The 23,353-nt window shown below is 45.8% G+C and overlaps 1 protein-coding gene across 1 annotated transcript in view; it reads left to right on the top strand.

Annotated features, from left to right (window-relative positions):
- Positions 1-10,951, top strand: part of ttyh3a (tweety family member 3a) — a 71,989-nt gene extending 61,038 nt beyond the window's left edge. The window contains exons 12-14 of the mRNA XM_035397638.1: positions 72-245; positions 2,665-2,740; positions 7,076-10,951. Of these exons, the coding sequence (XP_035253529.1) occupies positions 72-245; positions 2,665-2,740; positions 7,076-7,147 (322 nt within the window). The 3' untranslated portion in view covers positions 7,148-10,951. The remainder of the gene's footprint in view (positions 1-71; positions 246-2,664; positions 2,741-7,075) is intronic.
- The last annotated feature ends 12,402 nt before the right edge of the window (positions 10,952-23,353 follow it).

Raw genomic sequence — 23,353 nt, 5'->3', positions numbered from 1 at the left:
TGCTGGCCACATCTCATAATCTCATTTTTTAGAAATGTATTTATTTTTATTTATTTGTTTGGGCTCCAAAGGAACGAGGACGACGCCGAGGAGGAGTCTCTGGCCCATAGCAACCGGCAGCCCCATGACAACCTGTACCGCGTGCACATGCCCAGTCTGTACAGCTGCGGGAGCAGCTACGGCAGCGAGACCAGCATCCCCGCTGCGGCGCACACCGTCAGCAACGCACCCGTCACCGAGTACATGTGAGTCTCCTCCCCTCCCCCTTTCCTCAGTCTAATGCACCGCGCCGATTTACAGCCAGTTACACCGATGACACCACGCTGTTTTACACCACGCCGATTTACACCAATGACAGTGCACTGATGACACCACGCTGATTTACACCACACCGATGACACCGCGCTGATTTACACCGCACCAATGGCACCATTTCATTGTACACCGCGCCAATGACGCCTTGCTGATTTACACCGATGACATTGTGCCGATTTACACCAATGACACTACACTGATGACACCGATGGCATGTGCCGATTTACACCAATGACACTACATTGATGACACCGATGACACAGCACCAATTTGCCCTGATGATAGCAATGTCAGTCAGCTCTGTGCCATCACTTTTTTCTTGCACTAGATATAGACACGCAATAGATATATATACTCACCTCTTTCAAATTTATTAACGGGCAAAATGAAGAGAAAAGTTTGCACTCTTTTGGATTTTTAGTGCTGGCGTGTGCTTATTTTGAACTGTGAACTCAAATATAAACCTAAATGTGTGCATATTTTTCTGTTCTTTTTTGATGCATTTCTCCTGTGCAATATGAATTTTTTCTATAAGGGTTTCTTGTATCAATAAAATATATATACACGGAAATAGTACAATGCCTTTTTAATGTAAAGAATGTCATTTATAATCCGTTCTGACACGTCAAGTCAGTTCTGTTTGGATATTTACTTCAAGTTCACTTGTGATTGGCAGCCCACAACCTGGGCGCATCACTGACTGATTGAAATGGAAATTGTCACATTACACACCAGAAATGCGACTCCCAGACTTCTCCATCTCCAAGGCAGAGACACAGACAGACACTGACATTATATACTGAGGTATTACAATGGGGAGGTATTGTCTTTTTTTGACAGTTTTCTGTCTTGAAACACCTTCTACCAGGAGCATGGAATGTGGAATGTTTGGGAGTTTGAGCCCCTCGAGGAAACCTTTTAAAACAAAAGTCAGTTTATGACACGGTCTCACACAAAGAAAGTGTTTGTAATTACCGCGAAGTATGTTTTACGCAGTTAATAAAAGACTTCAGTGAACATCGTAATGAGATTTTGCCTTTGGACTCCGCGTGGAAGAGAATTAATGGTTTGCACTGCAAGGGACAGCAGTAGACACATTAATCTCATTCACATGGCAACAAAAGCAAATGAAGGCTTCCTCTTTCAACTACACACACGCTCACTCACACACACATGCACAAGCACACCCACACATACACACACACACACAAATGATACACACACACATACGGCTCACGTACAGACACGCACACACATAGCTCATGCGTGCACACACGCACAGACACACACAAGTGCACTCACACAGCACACACGCATACACACACACAAACACACACACACACACACACCAGACACACACACGCACACACACACACACACACGCACACACACACCAGACACACACACGCACACACACACACACACCAGACACACACACACACACACACACAGACCAGACACACACACGCACACCAGACACACACACACACACACACACACGCACACACACACACGCACACGCACACACACACACACACACAGAGCACACACACACACACACACACACACACCAGACACACACACGCACACACACACCCAGCCGATCTTCAGGGAGAGGGAAAGTCCGGCGATGTGATGAGGAGCCGGATGTGATTTAGCGGCCGGCTCCAGAGGAGATAAGGGGATATTCCGCGGTTGTAAATTGCGTAACGGGCTCCGTAAATCGCCGGTAATGGCCCCCGGCGCTCCGCAGCGCTTTTACGGGGAGAGGCACGCCCCCCGAGCTTTAGATCTCACCCCAGAGATAAAGCACCCGCCCTCTTTCATCAAGCCCCCCAGCGAAACCGCAGAGAGAAGCCCACCGGAGGCCGGGGGAACCCACCGGGGCCTGAATACTCCCAGCATGCCGAGGGGAGGGGAGACCCGCGGGGCGCGGGTGCGCGGGAGTGAATCCAGAGCGGTGTCCCGCCGTCCCTGCCTGCATGAGGACAGCACGCGGGACACTTCACATTTGTTTCTCCGGGGGGGGGGCTGGAGGGGGGCATGGGGTGGAGGGTTGGAGACAGCTGTTTGTTTCTGGCCATGCTCCCAATCCCAGCAGCTGCTGCTCAGTGTGAACGTGGGTGACCTCAGACCGGGGGGGAAGGGGCCTTCCTAACCACCTGAGACAGGGGGCGGGGCCTGTGCTGGCATGGCTCATAGGAGGGGGCGGGGCTGTTGGGGGAGTGGCTTTTATTGTTGTGGGGTGGGTGGGTGGGTTGGGGGCGGGGTTTGTGGGTGATCGGGAGCCACAGGGGTGCCTCCTCAGTGCAGCATAACCAATTGCCTCGCCCCTCTGCCCCAACGCAGGACCCAGAACGCCAACTTCCAGAACCCCCGGTGCGAGAACACGCCGCTGATTGGCCGGGAGTCGCCCCCGCCCTCTGTAAGTGCGCACAGCCTCACACCGCGTCATTTTGGCAGCCTTGGGTTAAAGACACAAGCAAAGACCTTTACCAGGTCTCTGTGCGTGCAAATACAATGCAAGGTTTATTAAAGTGGTGACTTCAAGCTTTTTAATTCTGGTGGAGCATATGTTGTTTATGAGAATTTTCTCTGATCATTCCTACTGGCTGAGACACTATGCACAACACATGGTATAGATGTATAGTCTATGGTATAGATCTTTCAGCACTTCTGTAAATCAAAAAACACCCCAGAAAACAACTTTATTTTAGTTTTCTTCATTTATTAATTAATGCATTTCTAAGTGTACTGTAGTTGGGGTGTGTGTGTGTGTGTGTGTGTGTGTGTGCGAGCGAGCGTGCGGGTGCGTGAGTGTGTGTGACCACATACATCAAGACATCCCACAATGAACTATATAGCCAGACTGCTCATAATAATACATTGACATATAAAGTTCTACTTTACAGCTGACTCGCTGAAATCTTCCGTAAATGGCAGAAAGCAGTTTTTGAGATGCAGCTATGAAACAACAAATTTCCCCAGAGCAAAGCAAGCTCACCCGTGCCTGCTTGAAAGAACCTAAACTCTCCTGTGTCTATCCCCTGTTCCCTCTCTCCCACCCCACCCCACTTGGCCCGGTGATGCTCCGCCCCCTTGCCCAAAGAGCCCCGCCCCTGGCCCATAGTGCCCCGCCCCTTGCCCGTAGAGCCCCTCCTCCCCGCCCTGTGCCCAGCTGCCGGTGTGTGCCTGCATCTCCTGTCGTTCTCAGAGAGGCTGCACTATGTTTTTTTTCTGTCTGTTGTGTCGTTGTTTTTTGTCGTTTTTTTGTTTCTGCAAACCCGCACAGTCCTATTTGGCTGCCGTGGACAGTAACGGCCACCGCAGCCGGCAGTTAGAGACCTCGGGAAGTGCAAGATCGTTTTGGTAACAGCGTCTGCTGTCCCAAACAGGTACTGGAAATGCCCGCGACACCCCACCGTCCCTGGCCCTGGCTCCGCCCACAACCTCACCGTCCCCGACCCCCCCTTCTCCGAAATCACGCCCCAAGAGTTCCCCGTGCCGCCCCCCAGTTCCTCACCTCTGGCTAACCTCTGTCACCCAGCCATGCGCCCCCCCCCCCCCCCCCCCCCCCCCCGTAGCATTTGGGCAGCATGTGCACCCCCACCTCCCCCCTCCCTCCCTCTGTGCTTCAGTGGCAGGTGGTGCACTGGTGCTCTCCTTTTTTTTTGGGTCCTGACAGGAAGTAGTCATAAAGCTGAGGATTCTGGACCTAAAATGAGACAATGTTATATATTTACAGCAACATCAGTAATTCATACACTGAAAAAAGAGCTCTTTTATTGTTTCACAGCAAGCTTGTAGGGATGGTTGGAAGTGTTAATGTTGAAAGTTGAATGGTTTGTCTTCTTTGAACAGACGGGATATGTGATTTTCGTAAACATGTGATACTGCATAAATGCATTTTATGCATAATATTTACAGGTATTGTTGTAAATATGTAAGTAAGCATTAAAAAGGCACTTTTACGAATAGGGGGCATTATGTAGATCAGCACCTTTGGATTAGTGCAGATAAATTTGGTGCAATGACAGCTTCCCTCCACAAGGTGGGGGCCTCTGAACAGAAACCGGGCCAATGAGAGATTAGCCAACTGTTCTGGCATATCTGCCTCGCAGTGACACGGCAAATCCCAGCTTTACAGAACCGGGGGAGACATTCGCTAAGTGCACCAGCGTTTCAGTAAATCACGGCTTAGAGTGCTGTAATGGTCAGCAGCTGTTCGCTGTGTGGTCCAGTAAATTCCGCACTTTCTGCGAGTGTGTGTGTGTGTGTGTGTGTGCGCGCGCTTTCTGTGTGTGTGTGTGTGTGTGTAAGGGGGGGGGGGGGGTATCTTCATCCTGGGTTCTGATTATCGTCATCCTGAAAGAATGAATTACGAATTAATTATTTATTGATGAAATGGTGTAGATGGATTCTAGCTCTCCAACTATAAGTGCGTTACTAAATCAGTGCCACTTCAAAGTACTTCTGGTCTCTTAAAAAACAAACCACCCCCACCCCCCCCCACCCCCCCCCCCCTCCCCATGCTCTGAAGTAATGGTGCATTCCATCTGCCAATTACTGTGGATATCCCCTCTCCTTTCTTTCTTCAACCAAGTGTGTCATTGTCTCCTTTCTACCCCGGACAGTGCATGAACAGATTTAATCCCGGTCAGGTTGATTCCAGTTACCGCTATAAATCCCCCCGCTGTCAGTCAGGGATAAATCTGTGCAGCTTTCGCTGATGTTAAAAACCACAGGCTGAGGAAGATGACCGGCTCTCTCACAGACCTTTTCCCCCCAATCTTCTGTGATAATCTCTCACTTCTATAAACTTTAGACTATAAAAAACCTTAACACATAAACAGGGATACTGATTCCCATAATGTTCATGGTTGTTATCAATTTTGGGAAAAAAAGGGGGGAAAGTCATTTTCTTCAATGTTATCAGTTGCATTTCCCACTGGCTTTTGTTTTACAATATTGTTGTCTAAACTCAATTTCTGCCACAATATGAGCTTTTGCAATACTGTAAAATAAATGCCTCATGCAAAACCGCAAAAGCACAGGTAATATTTATATCAATAGAAACATCATCCTTTTTAGATAAAAGACTTTAACATCCAATTATTCAACTCTCAGTGTGTTCTGTCAGTGACAAACAAAACCAGTTATTTAATTTGGTATCTGCAGTTGTGTATATTTACGTAAAATTGGGCACGTGGAGCTGACGTATGATCCAGCTGATTAAAATATGCTTTTCTGTTTTGTCTCCTCTGACAAAGACGCTGTATGATGTGTATAAAACACAAAAAATTGACATTCATTGAGTTGTTGATCTGATTGGATTGATGGTAAGGATTGAAGTAGTTCTTAAGTATAGAAACTCTTCGTATTTTGAGTGAGCCAGATCCCAGTTTTGCGAGGGGATGAATCAATACTTACTGTAATCTCTGCTAGTGGGAAGACTTATCGTTTCAGTAAAATAATAATAATAATAATAATAATAATAAGGAACTTATTTTTTAACATTTACCTGCAGCCACCACAGGTGGCAACAGCATGCTCCATCAGAATTAAACCGCTCATAAATGGCTGTTGGATGACTTTCGAGCCGGCTCGGTCTAAGTGCTATTTTCTGTGTCCTTTATTATCCTTACCTTTGAGTGATGTAAGCAAGCAAAGCCTTAAAAGCTTCTACATTTTCATCTTCTAAAATGTCAAAAGTAAAACGCATTATATAAAAAAAACAATAGAAATGCTTGCATTCATTACTCAGTAGTTATGAGAAAAGCACATTGTGTGGTTCGATTGAACAGACACACTTGTGTCAAAATGACCGGGGTATGACCACTTCCGAGACCTTTGTTAAGACACAAAGCCAAAGATTTAATGATTGCATTGAATCGATTTGGTCCTTTTCCACCACTGGCTGTCCAAATGACTGTTTTTCTCTGTTTTCATCTGTGACCTGTTTCATTTCCTTCATTATTCTCCAGCCCCAGGAACCAAACCTTCTTTGTGTTGTTTTGTGTTTAACCGGTTCATTGTTCCCATTTTCTTTTAAGCATTATGAAGCGCTTTAACGCTTGAAGTTCAGGATGCAGTGCAGTGGTTAGCCTGTTTTTATCATTCAAAGCACAAAACCCTGCATGATGGTACAAGTCTATTTACGCATTGTAGCTGGTTGGTTGTCGTCCACAATATTTGTATTCTGTTATGTTACCACAGGAATTCATTCAAGCAAAACACAGCAATGGGAAGTGTTGATAATATTGGTAGTTATTGTTATTTGGTCTATAAACAATCCTGTACCTTTAGTTTCTCTTTAGGTTTCACTTTAGGTCACCCATGTTAAAATAGTCTTCAGTGGAAATATTTCATTATACAGTGAAAGTGAATGTGTTCCATCTCATTAAGTAAACCATTTGGGCTAAGGAAAACATCTTCCCATTATAAAAATACAGTGTAAATATGTACTGTATGTGAGGAAAGAATTGTCAACTGTCTGTGCTAGAGAATACAAAATTTTAAAAGAAATACGTTTTTTTTTTAGGTAATACAAATGTGTATACCGGTACATTGGTTTACCTTACTTCTTGGAAAGAATGCTGAAATGATGGGCACCCAGTTTATTGTGAAGGACTTCCTCTACCTCTGTTTCAGGCAGTCGAATTTAAATGCAAATGCGCTAGCCTTTGAGCCCAGGGGCGCCATAGCGCACACACATTCCCCCTCTCTATGTGTTTCTTGTCTCTGCTCTGTCTCACCGCAGTACACCTCCAGCATGAGGGCGAAGTACCTGGCAACCAACCGGCCCGACCCCAACAGCTCAGCCGCTCATTAAGGGAGGGACGGCCCCCCCCGCTCGCACCCCTCCGCAGAGGCCCGACCCGGAAGTCTCCGGCTTCCGGAACTTTCCCCCCACCACCACCACCTACCACCCGCCACCTACCAACACCACCACGCACCGCCGCCCTCCCACTCGCCCCTGAAACGGAACAGTCCCACTCAACGCTTCTGCCCTCGCCAACGCCACCAGTGACTAACCAGCGAGGCGTCCGCGTAATGGATGCAGGCCCAAAATAAGAATGTTCCGGCACCTTGTAAATAGCGCTCTATAAATGAAGACTGAGGAAACCAGCTTCCCCCCCTACGCTCTCGCACTCGCACACGCACTCGCACACGCACTCGCACACGCACGCACATACAAAGTGAAAGGGGGGGTAACAGGGGCAGCGTCACCCCCAACCCCCACCCCCCCCCCAAACTCGCTTGCTGGTTTCCATGACACCTTTCTTACCGAAGACTGACCTGCACTGATCGCTAGAATCTTACGTTTTTCTTCCTGATCATTCCACAAACCGACTTTTTTTGAAAGGCGCGATTTCATTTTTTTTTTTTTTTGCTTTATTTTTGTACGCGTGTTCGAAAACCAGAAAATGGAACTTTGCGTTTACTACTGAGAGGCCCTGCAGCGGCTTTCCTGGGTTTCGCCCTATCAGGAAGGAAAGAAAGCCGCCGGGCGTCCCGAGCGTTTTCTCCTTGACCGCGGCGTCCCCGTTCGAAGTGCGCGGAACTCGCCGTTGCCGCGCGGACGAAATTCTGTTTCCGTCGGCGACGGCCGCTTGGAACGCTTCGCCGTTTTCCACCGACAACCCATTTATATATATATGCAATTCGCCTCGAACCGTCGGCTTCCGGGGATGACTCTCCGGATGCGGTGACCGGAGACGCGCTGCGGTTTTCCGCCCGCTGGTGCGATTCTCCGCGCTGACGGGACTTTGATGTTGCTCTGACGAGCCGTCGAGGCGCGCGGGGGCGGGGCGGAATCCGCCTCGCCGTAATCCTGAGCGCTCCGAGGTCGTCCGTAATTCGCGCTTTTTTTTCTCGGTGTTCGTTTTCGCTCGGCGGCGACAGATCCGTCTGATCCGTGAGAAAAAGCGGCCGGAGTCAGACGGGACTGCGAGCCGCGGGATTTACAATTACGTCTACATCGCTGGAAAAAATAAATTTAAAAAAAAAAAAAAAAGAGCAGCTGTTGAATCGGGGACATTTCACGGAGCGGTGAAAAGAAAGAAGCGGCAGATGAGATTTGGATATGGCTTCTTTTTTTTTTTTCTTCTTTTAAAAAAAAATAAAAATAAAACCATACGCAAAACCAACCGCCCCTGCTTCCTGAAGGGGTGGAAGGGCATCGCGTGTGTGTACAGCGCTGTTCATCTGGGCTGAAGGGAGGGGGGGTCTCAGGAAAGCTCATCTTTCCATTACTCACATTGTGAACGGTGTACTTTTACTGTCTGCGTGGCTCGAATGCGCTGGGGAAGGGTTGCATACGGACCGGTGTAGTGAAAGCAACAAAAGCAAGGTCTGAAGATCCCATAAATACCACACAAAGTACAGATTTTGGGTAACCTCTCACGTGGAATATGTAATGAAGTAATCCTTTTCTAAAAGGTTACAGCCTTGTGTCAAGCAGGCATAAGCACGCTCCTTATATGGACGGAAGCGCAACATGATAACTCAAGAAGTCTTTCTTTTGAGTTAAACAGGATTTCAGCTGAACTTCAGCACAGCAGCCTCGTCAGTGTGCTTGTGGCCCACGTGTAGTTCCTCCGGCATAAGAATTCACTGAGCATGATGACGTCCAAATGACTGTACCATGTCTTGTGTTGACCTCAGCAGGGTAACTGACCAATATACTGGAACCAGTGTTTTGTTTTCTTTTTTTCTCCTTTCCCCTTCCTTGGATGCAGGTGGCTGACGTCTTACTTTTGAAGGGAATTTGCACTTGGAATTTTACTTTTGGTTTTGGTTTGAATGGCGGGTGCTTGTGCACACTCCTGTCGTGAGCTGGACCCAGAACCTTGAGTTTTGAGGATTCGGTCGGGATGCTGGTCAGCGCTCTGAGGCTAGACTCGGGCAACAGCGGCCAGCGGTGAAGGTGAATGGGACAGAGTAATTCTCGACTTTTTGCCCGATTTCCTTCTGACTGAAAAAAAGGAAGCAACCTTGTTTGTTTCTTGTTTTAAAAATGAATTTAGAATAAATTGACCGAATTGGTGCTTTTACAGTGTGGCGACGTGACTGACTAACTACAGTGGTTTGTTTTTATTTTTTTGTTTCTTCCTGTTTTAAACTGGAAGTTTTTGGACTCGCACAAACAAGAGAAAGAGGACCACTGGTTTTTATTCATTCCACTGCTGTCAAAGACTTTCTTCTCTTTCCTGGAAAGCACAAACGTTTTATTCAAACAGCTCTGGATGGCTCCTCAGCCGAACCCGAGTTCTGGAAGAGAAAAAAAAACGAGAGAGAGAATGGCGCGATGGCCGGTGGAGAGATCCGCGCTCCTCGCGCGGACTCTTCCTCCACGCTAAAAAGACTTGTCGGACTGTAAGATAATATTGCTGTGCATTTCTCTATTTCCCAGATTTCTAGTGTTAGTATCGGTATTCCTGTGCGTAATGTGGACAGTGTGTTTGCTTGCCCGTCGCCCGTTTCCGCACGACCATCGCGAGGACTTCACCCCACCACCCCTCCCTAACCACCGCCCCACACCCCGTTATGCAGCCGTTTCCCATAACGTCTCTGTGATACAACGACAGCGGTGGGTAGGCTAGTAGTGCCGACAAAATCACGGTGGTTCCAGAAAAAAAAAAATTCTGGAACGATTAGTGAGCCTCACCTAGCAACAGGGCCGCGCATCAGCCGTTTATTAATTTTGACATTTCACAATGAATAAACTGCGTAGTGCCGGCCTCGCTTTTAAAGAGCAAACAAAACAACCTGACGGACCCTTGAAACGGAATGGTGCTCTTTGAATTATTTTCTCTAACTTGATATAGATGGTGCCTCTGTGAATAGCAGGTTACCCTCTGAAACTAGGCAACCGTTGAAATGTGAAATAAAATCAAATAACGATGAAACCAGGGTGACGAGGTCTGTGCGCTAGCGCGTTTCAATACCTCCTAATTAAGGGGCATTTAATTAGTCAACAATACGAGAGAGATTTGTAAAAATAAAAAAAAAATGTGCCAATCGTCATAAACTGTTCCTTTCCATTTTCTCCCACGCCCATGAATTAAACGGTAAATGTTGTTGATGATCTTTCCTCTCTGGCCTTTTCTATACGTACATTTCCGGGAGACGTACATAACCAAAAGAGACGCCTGTGGAAATGTAGCCAGTCTTTTCTAAAAAAATAAATGAATTGCATTTTTAATTTCCGCGTGAAAGCCCATCGTCACGGTGAGACAATCTTATTGTTTTGTAGTATACTTTCTCTTTATTCAGCATTTCTGGAACTATGTATCTACAGTGTAATGCACGAAAAAAGAAGAAATCTGGTGAAAAGCAAACTGCCTTTGTAAACACGTTTAAACAGGTGAATCTCTTACAAGTTTTTGTTTTCTTTTTAAAACTTGTCTAGTCCCCATAGTATATTTTATGATTATTAGCAACACAGTTTTTGTTTCTTAATTGTTGATACACATACACTTGGTCTTGCATTGCTCTGTTTTGATAAACTATATGACTGTAGTTTTTTTAAATTTTATTTTGAAATTACTAAAATATTGTAAATGTTAAACCTGTGGTTTTATTGAGCTTGAATTCGGTGTTTTAAAATTCAAATTAAAGTTACTTAACAGAACGAGTTTTGAATTGCGTTTGTTGCAGTTTACAAGTGAATGTACCTGGTCAAATCTCTTGCACAAGACATTTGTGATGGAGTTCACATGCTCTCCCTGCCTTGCATGATTCCTCTGGGTACTCCTGTTTCCTCCCACAGTCCAAAGACATGCAGGTTAGGTTAATTGGAGTCCAAATTCTCAAATGTCACTGCTGCGTGATCCCTGTGATGGATTGGCGACCCGTCCAGGGTGTGTTCCTGCCTTTCACTCAATGTCTGCTGGGACAGACTCCAGCCCCTCATGACCTTGACCAGGAGTAAGTCAAGACAATGGATGAATCACTCTGTCAGCCTGTTAAGCATGAAAATGGCAATGCGTGAATGGATTATCCTGTGGATACCTGAATGACAACACTAGAGGGCAGTATTGCTGCATTACTTCAGTCTTGCTACTCTGTCCACAGTGAGAGAACTAAGTTACGGAGTGTACATCGTGTTGGTAAGCCTTGGCCATAAGGAATTCCTAGCATGGTTTGAAATTTGTGCATAGTTGTAACTATCATTATACTCATTGTGTATGACAGCCTTTAGAGAAGCATTAATCAGTGGTCACAAAGAGGCCATATCTCTGCACCTGCACTTTCACACTACTAAAGTATGTCCGCAATTCCACTGAAGTTTTGGAGATGATTTAAACATTCTTGGTATGCTTTAAGTACTTTATAGAAGTCTCAACATGTATGAAGCGTACTGTCTTAAATCTTCTTAATTCGGTGTCTATATAGCAGCTGTGGCAAAAACAGATTGGGGAAAGCCATGGAAAACCTGCGGATTGCAAACTGAAACGGAAGCAGGGGCAACACGGGCTCCTGGGGTAGAAAGGGGTCAGCGTGCAGAAAGGGGAATTCTCCAGGAGAGCTGATGATCTCGGCCAGCGAGCCGAGACAAAAAAAGCAAACGTGAGCAGAGTTCAGCGAGAGAAGGAAGAAGCGAGGCGTCTGCTGAACTGAAGCAGAGGGGGAAAATGAAAAGAAAGAGCTGAAATGAAGTTCTGCGGGCAGGGAAGGACGGCGGTTACAGATGGAGAAGGAGACCGTATGTCCCTGCGGGGATGAGGTTAGCGGCTGCTAGTTTCTGTGCTGGCGCATAAGCAGGGGTGCTTTAGGGAGCTTCTGCGGTGTCTGTCGCCTCAAATGTAACCTCTGTGAGGATGTTCTTCGGGGCCATACACAGGCATTTTGTCCTTCCTGCATATCAAAATCTGATCTGGCCAGTAAGTCTTAAAGTTATATGTATGTACATGCATACGCGACGCACATTTCTGCATTTCAAATGTATTCCCATCCCATGGCCTCAAGTGTGCGTTTGGCACAGAGACAAGGAGTCTGCGTGTGGATGTGTGTCTGTTAACTGAATGAAGGAAAATCCCTCCATCCCCCTTGAATTTAGAATGCTAGCTTTCACTGCAGAAGTAAAAAGACACCTGGATTCTGAACATTTGTATCAACCCAGAACAGGATCCGTATGGAAAATATACACAATCCCCCTGCTACGTTTTTACATGTAAAATTCAGACTTTAAAAGTTTATCCTGCACGTTACCATTCTGACTAAAACGCGGTGGTGCCTTTTTGAAATCGCGGTTCGAGATAAATGTAAATTTACGCAGCTTATCGCACCACCAGACTAAACAAATGCGTGTATTTCACATTTGCGTTCGGGTTTCAGGGGAATTTGCGCTGTGGTCGTTCGCCCTGAGCGGGGAAGGAGAAGGCGAGCGAGCAAGCCTGTCACATGGCGGTGAATTTCCTCCCGTGGGTAGAGCGCGGGTGGGCTACGCTCGCGTCCGACGGTTCCTCGCCGGCGGCCGGCCCGGGCTCGCTTCGCTGCCCTGAGCGACGGGCGGAAGCCGGCGTTGTTTCTGCGGTCTCGCTGCAGTTTCCGTGGGCGCTGCGCGGGCGCTGCTTAACCACCGTCTTCTTTGCAAAAAGGCTAGCGCTGGCGCCGCTGACAATCCCTGAGGCCTGTGCTCAAACGCCTGACGGGCTGTCACATCGGAGGCCCCGCCCCCCTCGAGTTCGTACGCACAGAAGCATTGCACTCGCGCTGCAATGGCACGTATGTATGGGTATGTACATATCACGGAGGGGGTCAATTTAATTTCCGTTCAGTCAGTTTTTATTGAAAGTTTTTATGAAACTAAGTCAAGCTTGTTCATAGTGGGTGTCAGACTCCGCCAAGGGTGCGCCTCGTCTCCCCTCCTGTTCTTGGTATTCATGGCCAGGATTTCAAGGTGCAGCCGAGGTCTGAAGCGTGTCTGGTTTTGGGGACATTGGGGTGGCATCTCTGCTGTTTGCGGATGATGTCGGCCTCTTGGCCTCATCATACAGTGACCTCCGAAGCTCACCATTACGGTTTGCAGCCGCGTGTGATGCGGTTGGGGTGAGGATCAGCACCTCCAAGTCTGTGGCCGTGGTCCTCTCCCGGGAAAAAGATAGCTTGTGAGGGGGGAGCAATTGGCTCAGGTGGAGGAGTTCAAGTATCTTGGGGTCTTATTGACGAGTGAGGGAAAAATGGATCGGGAGGTTAACCTTCATACAGGTGCAGCAGCTGCAGTAATGCCATCGGATGATGGTGGTGAAAAAGGAGATGAGCCAAAAGGTGAAGCACTCGATTTACCAGTCGATCTTCGTCCCTACCCTCACCTATCGTTACAAGTTATAGGCAGTGACCAAAATAGCACAATCACGAATCTAAGCAGCCAAAATGGGGTTTCTCCGTAGGGTAAAAGGGCTTACTCTCCTAGATAGGATGAGGAGCTCAGCTGTCCGGGAGGACCTCAAATTAGAGCCGCTGCTCCTTCGAATTGAGAGGAATCAGTTGAGGTGGTCCAGGCATCTTATAAGGATGCCTCCTGGGCGCCTCCCTTTGAAGACCCAGATGCAGTCCCAGGACACGTTAAAGAGATTATAACTACCTGCTGGCCTGGGATTGCCTTGGGATCCTCAGGGATGAGTTGGGGAAGTCGCTGGGGAGGGGGACGTCTGGGCTGCTCTGCTTGCCTTGTTGCCACCGAGACCTTGATCTGGACTAAGCATTTAAAAAACGGATGGTTACTTTTACTGAAAGTGCCCACACAATGTTTAATTTATTGACTGTAATAATTTTATTTTATTATTTCCTCACTTTACATGAGGCCATTTTATGTAAATAAATGAAGAAATGATGCTTCTGCTTACAATTAACTTTTCATCCAGTGCTCTGATAACACACACATATATATATATATATAAAAGTTAATGTGGCCATGTTACCACTTAATATATTAATGTATTATGAATTATGAATCCCTTAGGAAAGCTTGTAAATGTATTTGCTCTGATCTCAAAGAGAGTTTGCCATAGTGTTTGAAGCAGCAGTGGGAGAAAAAAAAAAAAAAAAAAGGAGGATTGTCTAAGGTATTACGGATATTATCCGAACAACAGTTTGGCTGCGAAATAGAAGGACAGAGAGCAGTTTGTTTGCAGAGGCGCTCGTTTTGCTTTCCTTGAGGAGAAGCCGCTGGGTTTTCGCGAACGCGGCGTGTGGCTGTGTGTTCCCAGAATAGGGGGTGCTAATGAAATTTCACACCGCTTCACTTTTCAGGAAATTGAATTAGTCCCAATTGTCGGAGCGTAGGAATTCATCACGGAAGCACTGAATTGCATCGCTCTAAGGGCAGGTCAGAATCACACTCGGGGCAATGCCGGACACCCGCTACATCTCCCCCCCCTCCCCTGACTTAAAGAAATAAGTAAAAGAAGTTTCCTGAATTGCACTGGGCACCATGCCCAGGACTGGTACCGGAACCGTTGACTGTAGTTTCCTTAAGTTTGTATCCCCTGTTGTGTCAGTGCTGCTGGCCTGGTCCTCAGAGGTCAAAGTTCGCCTCAGTTTGCCAGGCTGAGGAAATCCATGATTGTGCTTGTCATTCAAATTCATCCATTTCTTAAAGGGCCCCCAAGGATGTTCTCTGAAAAAAAGGTCAGTACTTTCCAGTACTTTACAAGTGCTGTCCAGCATGTCTGTCCTTGCGAAATTGACAACCCGGTTTGAATAAATCTCACAAGACTGCTCACTGTTTATTTTTTTAAAAATCTCATTGGCTATCAGCATAGCATTTTACTCGCATTTTCCAAATTTTTGCACATAAATATTTGTTCCATTAAGAAAATTGCTCTCCCATTTCTCAAGAGCCTAAGTTTAATTACAGCACTGTATTTAAACAAAAAAGAAATGTATTTATATACGAATGTTCTATGTAGTGCACTTTTACTGTTGAATGGTTTCAAACATCTGAAATTTCTTAAAGACGCTGGAACATATACACGTCAAGGGTACACCACAATGTGATGGTATAGGATTTGAAAACGTTAAGGCTTGATATACAAAACCTGTTTTCTCCATTTAGTATCGTATATTTCTAAGCCCCAGTCTGTCATAGGTGACGGGTGATTGGTCGAGTTTCTCCCCGCCGCACAGGAAGCAGACGTTGCGTGACACGCCGTACCGCGTTCAGTCTGGGGCCGCGCTCCCATCTGGGGCGGCTTTGCGTGCAAGCGTACAGAAAGAAGAAGGCAAGAGGGAATCCGCATTTAAAAGTTAAATGTGCGCAAGATGTGAATCGCTGAACTCGCTCTTTTTGATCCTGACGTTGAGGGCGGCACGTGGTCTTTCCGTGGAGTTCTGGGATCCGCGAAGGTGTCACAAGCAACCGGATGCTAACAAATGATATGTCACAGTCGACTGTGCTTTTTTTAAAAGGAGCTTTGTTGAACACAAAAAGCACAATGCATTCAATAATTCATGTACAAGCTTTTTTTAGGTTATCAGATTCTTCTTGCACACTTTTGCACAATCAGAGCCACAGTTGGCAGCAATCCGACACATTATTTTATACGGCTTACCGCAACAGTTTGCCGTTTCGTGTGAGGAGTTTACATTTTTACGCACTTAATGCAACAGGTTCCGCGCATTTCTGAGGCCGGAGAACGATGTGTCCGATATCCGCGGCCCGAGCAGATGTTCATCCGCCAGCTCTCCGGCTAGGCCTCTCCGGGGAGGGGGCGAGGGCGTGCGATTGAGTGACGGGTCCCCTTATCTTCCCTTCCCCGGCGCTGAAGGCGACAGCTGTCAGACAGATTGCACTGGAGGGTCCGTATGGATCGGGAGTCTGGGAAACGGAGTTTGTTGTTGTTGTGTTCTCAAAAGGGTGGGGGAGGGGTGCCATTTTCTCTGTGTCCATGTTCCTATCATTCATACCCCATTGACCTTTTTAACATTCACTGCCTTAATGAATATGAACAAGCAGGCACTAAGTTAGGGAGCTTATAGGACCGGCTGGCTCGGTTCTGTTTTTGCTCAGCTCCTGTTAACCAAGCGCCCCCCCCCCCCCCCCCGCCCACCCCCTCCCCCCCCCAACCTTTTATTCCACAGCTGTAAAGAAAACCAGTCCTTTTTTACAGAGCCAAACAGTGAATTCGGTTATCCAAGTCAGTTCAGTTGACCGAGCCCCCTTTCAACTTGGCTAACCTCTCGGAAAACCCCTTTTGTCTCTGCCGTTGCGAAATTAGGAAAATACGAAGGCCCTTGCAGGTCATCGGAATTTGAATAGCGGTCTGCTGTTTTTCAGTTTCTACCCCCAAGCAGGAATTTTATGAGGCATAGCAATGCATTCGTTTGCCAGATTGGTCATGATTTTTTTTTTTTTTTTACGTTCCTCGTGCCAAAGGAGCGACAACTGTAAAAATGTGTTCGCGGGAGAGCCGAAAACAGCCCGCGCCTAACCGCCACGGCGCGTTGGCTGAGCGACAAGAGGGCGCTCGCTCGTTTCACGGGCGTTCGGATAGCTTTTGTGTGTCTTTCCCAAGTTTTTTTTTTTAAAAACAGCGAGCTTCCGAAAGGCTTCGAGCGCGAGGGCGTTGACCGCGGTCATCCCGACCGCGTCCCGACACCTTCTGCTCTGTCGGCGGGGTGCCGAGCCGCGACCCGTTTCGGCCGAGACGCCAGCTAGGGCCAAGCGCGGGGAGGTCATCCCATAATCCCCCCTGGGGGGGCGGGGCTGAAATCGTGTGTCTCCAGACAGACGAAAGGGCCACCGCTTTATCTGTGTGTATGCAAGGGGATCCATTAACAGAGAGGACTGCTTTTCAGTGAGTCTGGCAGGCTTGGGCTATAGAGGCTTGCTTATACCAGGAGTCTGCAACCCTGGACTTGGAGAGCCGCAGGGTCTGCTGGTTTTTGTTTTAACTGTAAAACCATCGAGCAGGCTAAAGCCATTAAACTAGGGGAAGTGCATTTACTGTAAAGCATGGATCTGGAACTCAAATCCTGTAGGGCCACGGTGTCTGCTGGTTTTCAGCTGAATTTAGAAGTTAAGAGTTACGGTGTCAGCGGGCTGCCATTTTTAAGAGTCGTTAGTAGAGTATGGTGTTTACATTCTTTCCGTTTGTGGATTATTAGAGGCATATGCAACATATCTTATTCAGACTTTGCATATTCGGAATAACAGCTTTACCGGGCTTTTTATCGGAATAAGGTGTTATCGTAACTGGAATATTTTAGTTTCGTGAATAAGATCGCAATGATGTAAATTTGGTCAATCACAACAGTGGGAATATCATTTTAAACGTGCTGTACATTTAGTGAAAATTCTTATTTACTGTAATAGATCATCTTGTGCGGAACTCCACCTATGAGATTTAGGAAGCGCATTTAGAAACATGAAAGGGGGTGCTGGGTGGTCCTCCTTGCTAAGGTGCTGTTGGTAAATACACGGATGGGCCCACAGGGCTATCACACTTCAAAAAAACTAATTTGTTTTTGGTCCCTCATACACCTTAATCTCAAATGTAAATACATTTCATACAGAAACATAAAAAGGTAAAATATATAAAATGCAATACATGGAAGAAATTGTGTGCAATGTGCTAACTAAATATATAGTGTTGCACCATTTTTGGTACAGTAATTGTGCACTTTAATCATAAAGTGCAAGGTAGAGAATTTACAAACAGAACATCTCTCTTGATGAGCTCAAAGTTCGACACACAAGCAATCAGACATGGGTCAAATAATTGCTTTAAATACTCTTTGGATACCAGTGACTTCTGAAACCACTGCTGCAGATTCCTGAAGATGTTACTAATCAAAAAAATATGCTTAAATGAAAGAACATTCATTCTAAATATCAGGTGAAAGTACATTTTTCAGTTAAAATCGATAGTAACCTTTGGAATTTTACTTGTCTGTAAGGTGATGAAGCGTTTCAGATAGTTATCTGAGAGCAATATGGCGGGTCCAGTATGCTGAACACAGGCTGAGAAGAGGAAACCTCAGTGGTGAGTATTGTGACCGCAGCAAAACCAAGCGGTTATTCCGTGAACGAATGTCAGACTTCAGCGGCTGCAAAGGCAGACAGGATGTGTTAGCAACCATCACGGAAGTGGATGGTTTTGCCTTCAACTGAAATTGCTGCTTCAACTGAAACTGCTTTTTTTCGTTTCAGTTTTATTGTAATGTAGTCAGAAAAAAGTACGTTGAGAAGTACTTTACTCCCACATGTTGTGAAGTTGGGGGGGGGGGGGGGGGGCGGGGAGGGGGTGATCTTAAAGGCCTGAAGGGAACTTTAGGAGAAAAGTTTCAATTCTTTCCACTTTGTCCTTTCAATGCAAATGCCGCTCACAGAATAGACAAGTGAACTGCATGAGGTCTCTCCAGGGCGATGAGAGCAATTACCAGTGTCAGAATTTGCATACTGTTGAGCAACCCTGCCACCTAACTCAACCGAAGATCTGTCAGATTAACAAGAAACCAACAGAAGCTCTAAAATCCGGCAGTAGGACGGGAACCTAGAGACGGTTGCTGGTGGCGTTTATAGTTCTCTCAGGGCACGACTGGCTGCAGTGGTAATTTACATAGTTTCAGAGGTTATGCATTTGCGGGCTTCGCTTGCTCGCCTGAGAGGGACATAAGGCTCTGTTTTCTATTTTAATCCTACTTTTTTTCCCCCTATGCAAATACAATACCTGTAAGCAGCTCTTCAGCTGAATGCAAATTTAAACACTAGGAAGAAGAGGGGGACCGAAAATCTTCCGGAGTGTGTTCTGCTTCCCGAAGAGTGCCGTAAAACTGTATTAGACCAAGTGATCTGAACCACAGATGTGTGAAAGATGATTTTGACCAAGATTATATTCAGTCCTCGTCCTCAAACAAGTCTAAAATAACTATCAGGGATAGCATTGTTGAATGTATGAAGACGAACTTTGGATTATTGAAAAGCAATCTGTTCCTCGATATGGAACCGTTTGAGTTGGGACTTACGGCCTTGTTATCATTGTACAGCCACAGCTGTGACAGAACTCCTCTTGTTTTCACTGTCTCAGCTTGAATAATGAACTTTCCTCATAATTCATGACTGCAGATATGGCACACTTCATTTCTCTTGCATAATTAATCCAGTGCTCTTTGTAAATAATCACACTTGGGAGCGAGGAAGACATCTGGCTATCTGTCTTTGTTGCACTACGCGTTTGCGTCAGTCAGTTCCTGAAGTTTTGCATAGAATAACAGACAGGCAAGAACTCCAAATGGGCGCAGATCACTTGTACTTCGTCCTCCTCTTCTCTGCTCCACTCGCAGTTTTCCTGTCCTGTAGCCATGTTGAGGAGCGATAGCCACTCAAGAGCTGGCCTACAACCCAGAATCCCCTACGGCATTCACAGGGAAAGTGCGCTGATTGAGATAGCATTCGGATGTTGGATACCCGCAAGTCAAATAAAGCTGCTCCCCTTAACCGTTATACAGCTTATAAGGGGTCTAGCCCAGTTTCCATTCGCAAAGCAACAGGCGGTGATATTTGCATTGAGAAAAATGCAGAGGCCAAAGACCTGGCCAGCTGGTTGGTTAGAAGTCTTCTGATGCTCACTGAGCATGTGCAAAGATGGCTTGCCATGTTGTAAAGCAGGGATTTATGGGTAGTATACCTTGAGAAAGCACTGGTGAGAAGGGGATGAAAATCTCTTACTTTTTCATTATCAGGACAGGACAGGTCAGTAAGACCATGAGTGTGTTCCACTTATTTTCTGGAAACCCTTTGAGTTTGACACCTACAACTCATTACACATTGATCTGTTCATCTGCCACAAGTGGATTTAAAATGAAATACATTTGGCTTTACATTTGCTCAAGTGGTTTGCATCCCCCTCCCCCACGTTGTAACATATATAACATCACTTTTTAAAGGTCAGGAATGATTCAGCGGCTGAAGTGTTCATTAAAGGAAATGGCACTTTAAGTGACATGTTCTCGGCCTTTGTGTTTACCAGGAACCAGGATGTCACCAGGCAATAATCTTTTGAGAGCCAGAGTGCCGTTTCCCCTCCCCGAGGCTTTTTCTATTGAACTCATCTGAATCTCGGGTCCATTTCTGCCCATGGGAAAATGATCAGAGGAAACTCTTTGCACGATGTTATTTTTGTAGTTGTAGACCGAAACACTGGGATAAGCAGGTGACAACACGGCAACAATGTTCTTCATTAAGGTTGAAAAAAAAAAGCAGCAACGGTACTTTCCAGGTCGCTGGTTATTAGTTTCACTTGCTTTGTGCCGTTGTGAAATGACAAAGTGTAACTCGGCCACACTTTATAACCCTTCGGCTGCCAGTTTCCATGCCGATTGAGAGGGGAAAAAACCCTGTCGCTACAGAAACACGATTAACAGCACTTCAGACAGCCCCAAGTCAAGTGTGTGTGTGTGTGTGTGTGCGTGTGTGTGTGTGAACAGTGATATCGAGGGAAGATAACAAACCGTATCCTGATTACCAATAATTGAATGAAAGAAATCTCACCCGGGGACATCAGGTTCTTATCTCTGTGAGTAATTCACTGATACGATGAAAACTGTGTCCTCAGGACTCGTATTTTGAGTCACTAAATTGAAGTCACTAAAATGAAGGCCCATACTTCTGAGCTTTCAAACATCATTGAAGGTGAGACTGTTTTTGTACGGAGGGAATAAGCAAAGCTGAGATGTGTATCGAGAATTCAGTTCAGACTTCAAGTGATTGGGAAAATAGCCATTGGGTAAGTATGAGCATCATGCATTTGAAGATTTTTCTCTCCAAAATGTGTGTTCCTTTGATATAAAACTTGGAGAGAACTTCAGCAGACCACTACCTTTATTTATCTGTATGATCAATAGTTTTTCCTTGGTTGTCTGATTTTGCATGCACAGGATTCATTTTGTAATATAAATATGCATTTTATGATATATGCACATATATTTTATGAATATGTACAATCAATAAACACTGAAATTGTCATGAATATAAAATGTTTTCAAACACAGCATAAGTTGTACATATATCGAAGTGGCACTTGCATGTGACACATTTGATTACACGTATAATGTATGCGCACGCATACATAGACAAACACGAAACGTGCGCAGACACATTCTTCAAGGAAAATTATTTGGGGTTAGAAGTTTTCCTTCGAGAAAGCTTTCTCCTCCTTTCTGCGAACCATGTACCGACAAACCAGACGAGCTAGAAAATGTTGTGACCAAAACATCCCCGGCAGAGGTGAGAAGACCTGAATTTCCTCTGAACTGTCGCACCCAAAACATCTTAATCGTCGAGAGAATCTGACAGAGCGGAGCAGGAATGCGGCGGACTGCATAATTAGCGCGGGGAGGCTCGTTTACTGTCTGCCGGTTCCCACCCTGGTGCTCGCCGTTTCTGTGCATGTGTAAACAAAGGCCCATGCAGAAAATGCGATTTAGCTGCTGTCGGAGGTAGCAATTAAGATTCAAGAAGGAAGCGCTTTGAACGCGTTGGAGTCTAACGGTCTTCCGAACTGATAAGCTGGCCTCAATTAAGCGCTTCGTTTCTCAGACTGCTGTGAAGACGAACCTGCGGGTTTTGGGAGCTCCGCAGACCCAAGAACGAAAAAAAAAAAAAACTCAAAACAGAAGCAGTGACCTTCTCAGAAATCATTTAAGGGAATCTTAGATGCAGTTAACTTCCTGGGCTTTAGAAGAATATTATTTCAATTTTATTAAGCATTTCCGATTGGACCAGGCAGTCTGTATGTGTGCTGCAGAATATTTTAGATACGGTTTCTGTGGACCAGGAGGCTTTGCGATGGCTGGTACAGGGGCATTCTGTGATTTGTGGTCTCTGTAGTCCCTCCATAGCAGGATGTGCAGTGAGATTGGGCTTTCAGAGGCTGCATAGATGAACAGATTAATTTCATAGTATTTATTGTTTGTATATAGTTTTTACATTATGCTGGTGCTTCCCTGAACTCAGCAGGTCCCAGCAGTCTCAGGTTGCATGTACTGTAGAAGAGCAGTCACAACTGCCAAGGCAGTTCTCTTCTCAGTCAATGTATATATTTAATTTGCAAGACTAAAACCATTGTGCCATATCTTTCACACTTATTTATACTTATTTAGCAACTTGGTATGCTTCCTCAGAAATGTGTGACAATGGCATCCCCCCCCCCCCCCCCCCCCCCCCACACCAAACCACCCTCCACTCTGCTGACTGGAAGTGTTGCACTATTGTTCCATGGTTTCTATAAAACAGCCATTGAGCAATAAATGCAATTGAACCATGATCACATATACATGTGCATAAGGTTGTGAGCAGGAAAGGGGAAAAAAACGACTGACATTTTAATTTTCCCTCAAGGGAGGTGTCAGCACTTCCTCTCGTATTGAAAGGGTGTCATAAACAATGTTTTTGGCTTTAGACATGAATGACTGCCACGCATAAATATGTCAAGCATGCACTCCGCAGAGAGTGGTCATAAATCCTTATAGGGTGTCACCCCCCATTACGAATGAGAATTGTATACAGTTTGAATCTGTCACAGAAATTGTAAGAAACTAGAAGCGGATCATTTATGCTGTGACAGATCTCTTCAATCTAGATGAATCCATTTTGTCCAGAGCAATAAAATGTAGCAAATGTAAATGTAGGCAGTTTTAGTCATAAAACAAATAAATCTCCTAAATTCATGTTATTACTGAATATTAATGACAGTTCCTTGTGACTGTATTGATAGAAGCCAGTGATTCGCCTGTGTCTTGAAAGACTTGGAGCTGACATAAAATGGCTTCCATATGGTTACCTTCCTTTTCAAACCAAAGTGGAAATGGCTTTCAGGCCAGTGACCATAATCGCAGGCTTTGGCTCACGGTGGGAAAAGGAAAATATGCCCGGTTGTCTCTGAAGTCCTGTTGGAAACAGACGCTGTGTATGTTCGCTTTTCCGCTCTACTCGTCCGCAGCTCGTCAAACGCACACGGACTTCGGCCATTAAAAAGGGTCTAAAACTGTGATGAAAATTGTGGCAGGCTATGCTGATGGGATCTGTGTG

The sequence above is a fragment of the Anguilla anguilla genome, chromosome 17, assembly GCF_013347855.1.
Source record: "Anguilla anguilla isolate fAngAng1 chromosome 17, fAngAng1.pri, whole genome shotgun sequence".
Lineage (NCBI taxonomy): Eukaryota > Metazoa > Chordata > Actinopteri > Anguilliformes > Anguillidae > Anguilla > Anguilla anguilla.
The sequence above is the reverse complement of the archived record's forward strand: the minus strand, read 5'-3'. Positions and strand labels throughout refer to the sequence as shown.